General features: G+C 38.1%; 1 protein-coding gene across 2 annotated transcripts in view; it reads right to left on the bottom strand.

Annotated features, from left to right (window-relative positions):
• Window positions 1–364: 364 nt before the first annotated feature.
• The window catches only part of galnt13 (polypeptide N-acetylgalactosaminyltransferase 13), a 133,308-nt gene continuing 121,242 nt past the window's right edge, over window positions 365–12,430 (bottom strand). The window contains exon 14 of one of the 2 annotated variants that reach the window (XM_079821924.1): window positions 365–2,346. Coding sequence is in view for 1 of the 2 variants with exons in the window: in XM_079821925.1 (XP_079678051.1) it covers window positions 2,206–2,346 (141 nt within the window). In the remaining variant the exon portion in view is untranslated. The remainder of the gene's footprint in view (window positions 2,347–12,430) is intronic. The other variant, XM_079821925.1, reaches the window with a different exon arrangement.

Genomic DNA, 12,430 nt, shown 5'->3' with positions numbered 1-12,430 from the left:
TGTTTTGTCAGTAAGTTTAGCTAAATTAACTTACTGAATTAGGGCTTTCCTGTAGCTCAAACAATAGAGTGTGCCGCTATCAACGCCATGGTCATGGGTTCGATTCCCATGGAAAGTAAGAATTGACAAAATGTAAAATCGCTTTAGATAAAAAGTGTCTGCCAAATGCATAAATGTAAATTAGAACTATACAAATTTTGTTCAGTTTTGGTGATGTATGTATTTCTCTTCATTTCAGAATCCACTAAGATAACTTACAAAACCGCAATGGATAACCTAGTCCACAATCTGTATTATTAAAAAAGAAAGGAAACCCACAGACATATTAGTTTTGCTGTGCTAAACTTATTAAAAAGAAGATGATAGATTTATCAACAATGCTTTATTACACTTACAGTTGTTATATTTATCTATTAAACATGAGGTCAGTTGAGACAAAAAAAAATTGAGACAAAGAAAGAAAGTACAAACAGTTAACATTAGGACAAGTACAAAGTCACACATTTTCCAGGTTTATGAAGTTTAAAAAATACAGAAATGTACAGACTGTACCACACATGCGATAGCTCATATTAATAATTGAGATATAGTTTTATAATACCCCTCTCAATTGTGAGCATGTTTAATAACTAAGTACACAAAATCTTAAACCCCTAATTCAAGAAACAGTATTATTAAAGTTAAGTTTGTGTGTGTGTGTGCATTAAACAGACATTGATAGAACATTGACAATACATGGTGGATGCATTAGATTTGTACATATAGTAGCAGTGGAATAAAGCTGTACAGTGTTTTTCAAACATATTTATATATACCAAGCAGTATCACATCAGTATCTGTACTTCAGTAGTTTTTAGATTTCATCTTAAAAAAATATTTGCTTTAATATGTACATCAATGCTCAAAAAGGTCTAGTTCATAATTTGTAGTTGTGTGTCCGGGAACATCCATCAGTCACACCTGTGGTTATGGAGATGACAAAGATGGAGCTTCAAATGATTTGTTTTAGTTTTGCCTGTGAGAAGCTGCTGCATAAAATGCTCCCAGGATTTTTATACATAAATGATAGCACATTACCAAATGTAGACACACAATCACTACGTTTTCTAGAAATGTTTGATGAAAATAAAACAGACACTTGATAGGTAAATACCCTGAAAACAGAAATGTCCAGGTCATATTTAACCCCAAAATCACAAGAAAAAATACATAAAATAGACACTTTCCTACTGTCTCCATTTGATTTGGGGTTAAATATGAACCCACTTTTTTCATGAGAACCTGATGAAATGTGATGAAATAATAAAAAATATATATTTTCAAACAAAGTGTATGAATTCTTCCTTCCACAAATGGTTCAACTTATTATGAAAATGTACAATTTCCAAGATCTTATTATCCAACTAAATTCAGTTAAACTAGATATAACACAGATAAATCATACACCCATAAATTGCTTAAACTGTACTATGCATTAAGATGAAATGCAACTTCGAAATGAGCTGCTTTTAAAAAAAATCTTTGCTTGAATATCTGGATATGTTCTGTTTTTTTTATGTTTGTTAGTTTTTTTTTTTTTTTGCTGTCTACATGCTCTTCTGATGAAGTTTCCTTAAGGCAGGTCAAGTATATATTGCAGCCTCGCTGAAAGAGATCAAGATAGTTTTGAGAAACAGCAGCATGTAATACAGTCACTGTATAATCCACTGACAAACACACAATCCCTTCAGGTGCTGTAAAGAAAGCGGAGCTGAGGATTCTGTCCAGTGTTAAATGCACTTCAGCACAGTGGAGGCTGACACAATCACTCCATCTCTGAAGAAACATATGGGCTACTGTCAAAGATATGGCATGTAGGATATTAAGAGGCCCCAGAACTCCCACACAAGATGAGCAGCATAGATAGCCAGTGACACAGATCAGAGACAGCATGCGTTTAAACCTCGCCAAGCTGGTCAATGGCTGTGATCTGACCCAGTGAATCTGAGAGCTAAAGGATGCAGTCCAGACATGAACAGAGACACAAGCCTGGCCACAAATGGGTCAGTAAATGTGCAGTGTGGTTCTTCTGATCAAAGCCTGGCTGGACTTGATCATGAACCAGAAAATGACAGTTCACAGAGCTGTGAAGAAGGCCATAAACCTGACTTCATGTTGTGTGGTGAGTGCTGAGATTCAGGTCTGAACTGGTTTTTGCCGGCTCTGTCAGACACTTAGCGTCATGTTCCTCAGGATCCACTGCTGTGAGCGCCTGCCGCTACAGTCTCTGAGAGTGGGAACCATCTTATCCTCTTCAGAAGGCATGTCCAGACACTGGTTACTGTTCACATGGAGCAGAGTCAGCCGCTGTGGGGGAACACAGATTTAATAGAAAAATGAAAAACAAACGGGTGTAGATTAATCTCACAAAGCCTGTCAACAACATATCTGGCTCATATATCACCATAAAATAATAATAATAATGAAAATAAACGTCAATAAATACTTAAAGCAGTAGTGCGTAAGTTTTGCCTCTTTGTCGCCATCTGTTTGAAACATGAAATTGCAGTTATTTATATAAAAATAAAAATAAAAAAAAATGGGGAAAGAGTTAATCTATTAATACAACATGTATTAATCTTAATGTTAAGTTCTACATTTACTAAATTTTTTAAATCGAAAATTGTAACTGTTTACATAAGCTAATGCATTATGAACTATCATAAGCAAAAAATGTATTTCTTCAGCATTAATAATTAACAAAATAACTGTATTTTTATTATTATCTTACATTAACACAGGTTAATAAATGCTGTAGTAATAAAAAGTATTAGGACACCCCTCCAAATCATTGAATTCAGGTGTTCCAATCACTTCCATTGGATGCTTGTCAGTAAGTATATTGGACACATGCAATTAGTCTAATATACCTGCTGCTTTCTGTATCATTAATGTTAATCAAAACACAAAATAAAAAGAGAAACTCACTCATTACTCTTGACTAATTAAGCATATTTATTTCATACAATAGCTGCGTTTACATGGACTCTAATAATCCGTTTGTAATAGTAGCACAGTCGGGATAAAAAAAGTCACATGTAACCACATTAATCGGAATAAACTGCCCAAAATATTTCTAATCCAATCGATAGGACATGTAAACACGTGATCTGATTGAAATTGAAACAGGAAAGTTCTGCGCATGTGCAATGATGTAGAAAGAATGACATATGACGCAAGGAACAAGCTGTTTTTGTTGATTATAGTGTAATAAATAACCTGTCATTCTAAAATTCTCATTGCACTTATTACTGCTGCAGAAGAATGTTGTCCCAGCAGACTTCAGACTCGCATCCTCAGACGACTTGTTTGGGGTATGGGAAGGGGTGTTGGTTAATAAAAAGATTGTGAAATAAGTCTATAATCAAGCCAGGAAGGAAAGAATAGTTGAGTTGAAAAGTCCAGTGCTGAGTTAATGCAGGTTTGCAAAACTCGAGGCTATACGGTCTATAAAATCCATTGAATAAAACTATTGATTTTCATGCTGCTAAGAGGACCGACGGCCAACTGCATGCTGCAAAGTTTCGGAAGACGAGACAGAAATATCCCCCTGAGACCCAGAATAGAGGTTTTGCCTCTGTACATTATATTTTAGTGAATTTCTCTGACAACACAGTTTTAAGTCTGGATATTCTTATGAAATATGAGATTCTTATGAAAATATTCCTTTATAATTAATCCCATTATTACACGTTTTTTTACATTACATATTGTCCCAAAAACACATTACTATGCAAATTAGATATAGGGCCCTATCTTGCACCCAGCGCAATTGACTTTGTACACCGACGCATGTGTCATTCCTATTTTGCACCCGCGCAAAGCGCGCTTTTCCCTCCACAGAAGCACGTCGCTAAACTAGTGAATGAACTTGCTCTCCCTGGGCGGTTCAGCGCAAAAAAGGAGGCGTGTTCCGGCGCAAACAATCCCTGGTGCTATTTTGCTGTTCCATTAAACAATTGCGCCACTGACCAGAAAAAACCTAGTCTAAAGTCAGTGGCGCGTTGCGCGTTGTTCATTATGCTATTTTAAGGGCGCATGCTTGACCATAATGTATAGCGTGCACAACGCGCATACACTTTGCTCATGTAACCTACACAGATGCAACAGTTATTTTTGCAAATCATAAATTGTTACACTAAAAAAATATTAACACATGAGATGACGGAAATCATTGTGGTGTGCCACGAAGATGTGAAAAAATAGGCATAAATCTAGCTTACAAATGATTCAGGCTAATTGTAATAATTAAGGATAAGACCTGTTTGCCCAATAGTGGCAAGACATATATGTATATAAGGACATCTGACAAATTGGTTTGTCCGTCAAGAACCAGGAAAAAAAATCGACTGAAAAACTGAAAAAACTGAAAGACTGAAAAAAAAAAAGACTGTGCAATCACCTTTACCATAATGTACAACATTACAACTTCACTTCTCTGTCTTTCACTGCTCTTACAAGAACATCAGTCTCCTCTGCTGTGAACCGCTCCTGGCGTGCGCCTGGTAAATACGCCATAATAATAGCAATCCATAATGGAACTTGCGCACCTGCTTTTAAAGGGAATGTTGGATGACGCTCTGATTGGTTTATTCACGTTACGCCCAAACCACACCTATGAATAATGAAGCTACTTCAGACCAACCCATTTTAGATTTGCGCCGGGCGCAAGAGCCATTTATCCCGCCGGGAAAATAGCAACAGCGCCGAGACCCGCCCACAAAGTTACTTGCGCTTCGCGCTTTGACGCTTACGTTTCAGATCGTTAAAATAGGGCCCATAGTGTATAGATGCATTGCATAGAATGGGAATGGCATTTATGGCCATGTTTATCATTCATTATTCTGTTTATTCCAGCCTATATCTTTCATAACATAGTTGAGAATCATCTCATTTGGATAAAAAAAAACTTGAAGCAAAAAAATTGATTGGTGAAGGGAAAAAAAATCCCATTGTTTTTGCCTATTCATATCTTTTACATTTTCTCAATAAATGGGTTCTGGTGTCAGAAGATATAGCATATAACATAGGATTTTTTTTTAACCCAAAAATATCCATTTGTTTTTTATGCTCCAAACAATGTAATGACCTAAAAAAAAATCTAAATTCACAAAACCTTTTTTTTTTTCTGGTTCACAGGAAGATGACATGTTAAAATACTAGCAATGCATTAAAGCAATGTAAAGGCAGACTAACAGATTAATAGACAAACATTTGTAGCAAAATATTTTTGAAAGTCCAATCATTGGTATAACTGGTAAATAATCCTAAATTTCTCACTGTATGGTGGAGCCGTTGCTTAGCCTACATCTACACTTTACTAGAGCACCCTCAGTAATTTCAGAAGCACCCTCAGTGATTTGATTATGTAACCGGGCCTGCTACTATCCTCAGATAAAGCATAAATTGCAACACCTAACTTTACTGCAATTCCCACTTTCACTTTCGGCTCACAGTACTCAATGGGGCAAGTGAAAAAGTGGAACTTAGTAAACTAGGGAGGCAGTAACTACAGTCGCTTCTACCAACAACTTCCAAAGGAAATCTCGCAAACTCTACAGTAAAAGCAACCCAAGTTTGGGGAGCAAATATAAACATGGAATCCCATGAAAAGGAGGGAGCAATACCCTTCAGCTCTGTCAACTGCCTGCTTAACCCTCAGCCCTCCAAGGAGTAAAAGTAAGAACACTTCAGAGGATCTTGCCCGGAAGGGCAGCCAATAAAGAATGGAACGCCATTATCAACCTGACATTATTCTGCTCCACTGTCACTTTCCTAGCAGACCATCAGGGAAGCATGCTGACCTATAACATCTACACGCTCGACTCCAAGCTATACCAGCCAGAGGGGGGCAAAAGGGAAAGTAGCAGGCATCATCTTAAAGGCTATTACTGCCGACCCCCAAGGGACCACTAAAACTCTCATCCAAGGCAATCAGCAGGACGATCTAGGCATGCAACTACAGTAACCACCCTATCTCTACACTGGTACTCCAAGATAGCTTGAAGGGACAGAGGTCAGGATGCCCGAGGGCATACAACCACCAACACCGCCCAACATCGACACTGCCCTTGGGGAAGTAAGCCAATATCAATTATAAGCTACTACTGCCAAAAGAAGACTGGAGGGGCATCTGAGAAACTGGTCCGCCAACATGGTAGCCCTGATTGGCTAACAGTTGCTATATATAGAGAGTTCTAGTAAGGAGGCATGTTGACGCCGCGACCCCAGCAATCTGTCCATTCAGTACTTTGCAAACCCTGAGTAAGGGTATAAAGATGGATGCATCTACATTTATAATCTCACCTCCTGATTCAATGCTGAAGGGGGTAATAAAGGAAGTAGGAACTTAACTAGGGAGGCTGTAACTACGAACACATTCGCCAGCAACTTTCATTGGAAGAGGGCAGGTTACCTAGAATATCAAAATCAACTGCAGGTGGTCGATCCTTTTCCTATTTAGCACCTAAACTCTGGAACAGTCTGCCTAATATTGTTCAGGAAGCAGACACACTCTGTCAGTTTAAATCTAGACTAAAAACACATCTCTTTACTATGGCATACACATAAAACATTTTTAATTTATATTATTCAAATCAGATAAATTATTGCTAGGCTGCATTAACTAGGTCAGCCGGAACCAGGAACACTTCCCATAACACCTGATCTACTCGTTACATCACAAAAAGAATGGCATCTACGCTAAGGGTAGTCTCTCTGTTTATCCCGAGGTTTACTGCAGTCAGCTGGATCCGGGCCGCATCCAGATCAGATGGTGGACCTGCGCCCAGACATGACCAATGCATCACTGAAGTGTCTGCAGAGACCGTGTCAATTAGACTTCCCCTGAAATTGCCTCATCGACACGGCATCCTCAACAAACCCATCCCCAGAGTGATGACTCCAATCTTTTTGAATATTCCTATCTAATAAATTGCCTTATCGACACGACATCCCAATATACCGTCTCCGGCATGATGACTCCTATCTTTCGAATATTCCGATCTATTTATTGCCTCACCGACACGGCATGATGGCCAGAGGAGAACTGGCACCCCGACTGAGCCTAGTTTCTCCCAAGGTTTATTTCTCTCCATTATGCCACCTGATGGAGTGTTTTGGTTCCTTGCCACTGTCACCTTTGGCTTGGATTGCTAAGTTGGGGACACTAAATGTTCAACTAAATATTCAACTAAATTTTCAACTAAATTACTGATCTGTCCGCATTGTCACTATATGAAAATTGAAATGAGCTGGATAACATCACTGTTTTCTACAGAGCGGCTGTACAGCCGAATCAAATTCTGTTGCATTATTTTCCTGTTTAACACTGAAGCTGCTTTGAAACAATCGGCATTGTAAAAAGCGCTATATAAATAAAAGTGACTTGACTTGACTACTATAGCGGTACCATCCCAGGTCAAACAGAGTGCAACACCTCAGACTCTACTGCCATCCAACTCACAGGAAAGCATCACTTTCACCTTCAGCTCACAGTGCTGAAGGGCACAGCAGAGGAAGCTACAGTTGCATCTGCTGACAACTTCAATCTAGAAGAGGGCGGGCTACTGTACTGCTACCACCACCAGGCTCAGCAAACTGTACACACTAAGCTATGACCACTTCTGACTTTATCGCCATACCTGTTACATGAAAGCATGTAATGCATGCTCTCACCTTAAGCTAAAATGCTGCAAGAGAAGGCAACAAAGGGGCTAAACGACTAGCTGCTTCAACCTCAACTTCAAACACATCCCCCTCCTCTGAGTCAGATCAGGCCATTAATACATTCTCAGGCAGACTGGAAGATGCTGCAAAGGCGGGCTTACAGGTCCGACCTAAGAACACCCAAGCTAGCAGGTGAAGATTGATAAAGGGGGATTCCTGTCTTAAATCCCTCTGCTAGCTCGATTGTGATCCACAGAATCTTAATCACCAAGCTACCTCAGCAGCCGGATCATGGGCCACAGACTCCAGGCTCCGACCATCATTAAAAAGAGCCGGGTTGGAGCAGAGCTTCTTCAGCATGAAACACTCGCAATTTGGGCCGCCACCTCTCTATAGATGCTCCGCTCCCAAACAGAGGACACACAAATAATTTGAGTCATCCTCTGTTAAAGAGCGTATGCACAGAGACACACACCTCTTAAATTGCTTGCTTGCCATTTTAGAACATTTCACCTGGTATTAAGATGCATTTTGGTTGATCGAATCACAAGTGGATGATGCTAAATACACGTGTAAACAGAGTCTAAAACGTTTTGAGCTTGTCCACTTTTGACTACTTCCAGAGGTAGTTGAAAAGCATTTGACCGGATTGCTTTCGTAGTGCAGATGCTCAAGTGGTTGAATGTGTTTGAACAGCCACAAAAGACCGCCTGCTCTCTGCCTGACCTAATGCGTAAACTGTAAGGAAAGCACAGTAGCCAGACAGATTTAAACTTTGTCGGCTGAAGACCCAAGTTTTGTTTGAAGACTAAAAACGTACTTAAGCATAATGTTCTCTCATCATTCCTGATTTCTAACATGCACTTACAGCGTTCGGCATGGTCTTGCAGCTATCAGAGCAGAAACTAAAGCTTGTCTCCTTCAGCATTCATATGTAAATTGCGCAAGCTTATTCTGTCCATTTGTCCATTAGATCAAAAGATTTGGTTTGACACATTTCAAGCAGCATAGATGGGGTTTCGTTCTGCATGATCTAAATGGGCAGAAATGTCAAAGACAGCCCACAGAATTATTTGATTAGATTATTTAAATACTGTATATATTAAAAACATAAAAACAAAGTATTCACATTTACATTAATGTCACGGTTCTGATCACACTGTTTAAAATGATGATCTAATATTTGTCAGGGGGGGGATTACGTTAAAACCAAACTCCATTTTTACACAGTTTAGCAATATGAGTCTTCAGAGTGGGCATTCAACACAGTCTCCATTGCATCATGCCATCCAACAGAACTCCAGAGGCGGATAATGAAAGCTGCTGCCCCGCTGGGTCCAGACACCCTTCCAAAAAAGCCTGGAGCCTGCGGGTGATTGCTCCGCAACAGCTCTGAATGAAGGTAATCAGTCACTGTCTCACACTGAGAGATAGGTGAGAATATGCACTGTTCTGCCTTCTCAACTGTAGACTGCTCAGACTCTGACACTATTTTACAGTTCATGCAGAAGACAGCAAGACAAATGAGTTGACCGCATGCGGTCTCAGGTTTAGTATGAATCACTGAGCATTTTGAGTTCATCATGAACAGCAGACAGTTAATGTCCAAACATGAGAAGCATGTGTTGTGTTTTAGAGTTCTCACAGCACACCGATGCTTGCCCTAATGTAACTGTTAAACACAGAACACACATGATGCAGTAAATAAACCGCTAGTATCAGGTCATGTGGAGCAAAAAAGCCATACTGAGATGCAATTCAGCACGTTAGTGCAAAGCTGAACAGAAAAAATTCATTTGTATCTGTATTCAAACCTGCTGTGTCAAAATGGGAGGACACACAAATAGCATTATTTTCCATTCCTCACAGATGGAAATTGTATGATTGCAGAAGACTTGGAATACAGCAAGAAAAAAAAATTGGTGTAGAACAATTTTCATAAACAGTTTCAAAGAAGTGACAAGTAACACACTGAATCAGACATAACACTTTGTAGTAAAAAGACTGAAATAGTATTTTCTTGTAAAAAACACTCTAATGATATTTATTTACAACATGTACAGTGTATTTTTATGATAATTTGATCAGTCCCTGATTACTGTCTGCTTTAGTTGCATGCTCCGGATGCACATTCTGATAAACATTTAAAGACAGAAGTATGCATTTGGAAAGAAGTTGGGGTGATAAATAATAAAGGTTTTTGGTAACGCTTTAGATTACGGCCCGGAAAGTACTGCGTAAGTTAAGAGAATTTACAGCATAATTTTCAGTAATTATAGTGTAACTATAAAGTAAGTACATGTAGGTATAAGGGAACAATATGTAATACTGGGGGAATAAAGGGGTAATTATCAGGAAAATTAACACATTATTTATACTGTAAGTATGTTTTAATTAAGGGGTAATTATCTGTGTATTTACAGGGTAAGTATGAATCTGCGGGCTGTAAATTAAAGTGGTTCTTGTTCCCCTCTTGTTTCGTGTAGTTACAGGGTAAGTACAATAAAAACACATCCACAATCTGATATCACTCGGAAACCTTTATTTAAAAAAGTTTTTAAAAACAGATTTACAACACTTATTCGTTTCTCTTACTTGGCTTTATCCTCGTCTTGTTCCTCTACTTTTTCGTCCTTGCCACAGATGAATATTAAGAAGGAATCCTATGTCTCTAGCTATTCTGTATTATGTAACTACACTGAAAATACAGTTCACGCAGAAATGTCCTCACCGTTTATGGACCTCATGCCATCCAAGATGTATATGACTTTATTTCTTCATATGAACACAGAAAAAAAAAATAATCTCTGCTAATGAAAACTCGTTTGGGTTCCTAAAAGTTCAAGCATCGAACAGCACATACAGCAATAACTACAGTAATCCATACGATCCCAATGGATGAATCAATGTCTTCTGAAGTGAAACGATAAGTGTTTGTAAGAAAAATGACAATATTTTATATTTTTTAAACTGTAGACTATCGCTTCCGACCAGCAGTCATCTGCGTGTGCATGTGAGGGTTGAGTTCATGCTTGACGTAACTTGAAACGTGACATGAGCGCGCCGAGAAACACTGGTCATGCGGATGTCGGAAGCTGTCAGTTTTTATTTTGTTAATGCTCACAACAGTATACAAACAATAACATAATATATGATAATAGCAATGAGAAAGAAACAAGACTTGAAGACAGAGACACCAGTTCTCGCTTGTGTTTCAGATGAAACTTGCGCGAGAACGTCATGAAAGCTTGAAGCTTCTTTACCCATGCACGCGCTGGTAACAGCTGATCGGAAAAAGAAAAGATTAGTCAATTATGAGAGCATTTCTTGGTGTACTTTTTATTTTAATAAATAATAAGATGAATCCCATGTCTTTTGATATTTTGTATTAAGATCCATCAGTGGAAATAACGAAGATAAAGAAGAAGAGGAACAAGAAGAGGAAGACAAGCAAGAGAAACAAAAAAGGGACAAAACATGCCTCTTTCTGTCTGGATGTTATTATTTGAAATGAAAAGTTTTTTTTTTTTAAAGAATAAGAAGTGTCAAATCTGTTTTGGATTAAGTTGATTTTCAAATAAATATTTCAGAGTGATATCAGATTTTGAATGTGTTGTTTATTGTACTTACCCTGTAACTACACGAAACATGAAGGGAACAACCACTTTAATTTACAGCCCGCAGATTCATACATACCCTGTAACTACACGGATAATTACCCCTTAATTAAAAAATACTTACAGTATAAATAACGTGTTAATTTTCCTGATTTACCCCTTTATTCCCCCAATATTACATATTGTTCCCTTATTCCTACACATTCTTACTTTAAAGTTACACTATAATTACCGAAAATTATGCTGTAAATTCTCTTTACTTACACAGTACTTTCCGGGCTGTAATCTAAAGCGTTACCAGGTTTTGTTAATTTTTAGGTAAACTATTAAAAACGTTTAGCTGCTTACCGGAATCCTACCTAAGGGTGTGTGTGGATTACCCCCATTAATAATAATTACATTTAAGAAGTTAATTTTGCTTAATCACAGATTATGTGAGGGAAATAATTGCAGCCGTTCATGTAAAACTGAGGCTTTAAGCTAATATTCATGAGCCCAGAGGCCTGTCAAGCATGAGCACGACAGACGTGCTGACACTATGCAATCTACTCAAGGCCAGAATCTACAATGTGCAAGTACCTGCTCATAATTCTCTAAATGAATATGAAAAATATGAATTTTCATTAGGGGTGGGAGAGAAAAAAAAATTCGACCCATCGATGTGTGACTCTGTGTAAGTGGTTTAATGTACTTGAGTCTTAAGCAATAATGTAGCAATGGAGGGTTAGGCTTTAGACTTGTAATGATACATAACCATTGCAAGATTCCATGCACATAATTAGGATTGGGTGAAATAGCTTAATAATCAACTCCTAAAAACCACTACAATCGGACACATCTCCCTATATGAGATTACAGACCCAGAAAAAGATCATTATTATTATAAAATAATAATTAATAATAACTTTTTTAAAAAGAAAGAAAAACAATGCAAATCTTAGACACATATTACACTATTTACTGAGAATGAACCAAATGGAAATCCTCTAACTGTATAGTGACAACAGGACAAATGTCTGGAAATGTGTTAATGCTGCATGTTTGAGAGCAACACAGAACCTCCTTGTCAAAGAGGGGTGGAGAAATGGACGAAGGTGAGGAAAATA

Source organism: Gobio gobio (genome assembly GCF_949357685.1).
Source record: "Gobio gobio genome assembly, chromosome: 7".
In the NCBI taxonomy this organism is placed as follows: Eukaryota; Metazoa; Chordata; class Actinopteri; order Cypriniformes; family Gobionidae; genus Gobio; species Gobio gobio.
This window is presented reverse-complemented; position numbering and strand designations above follow the sequence as displayed.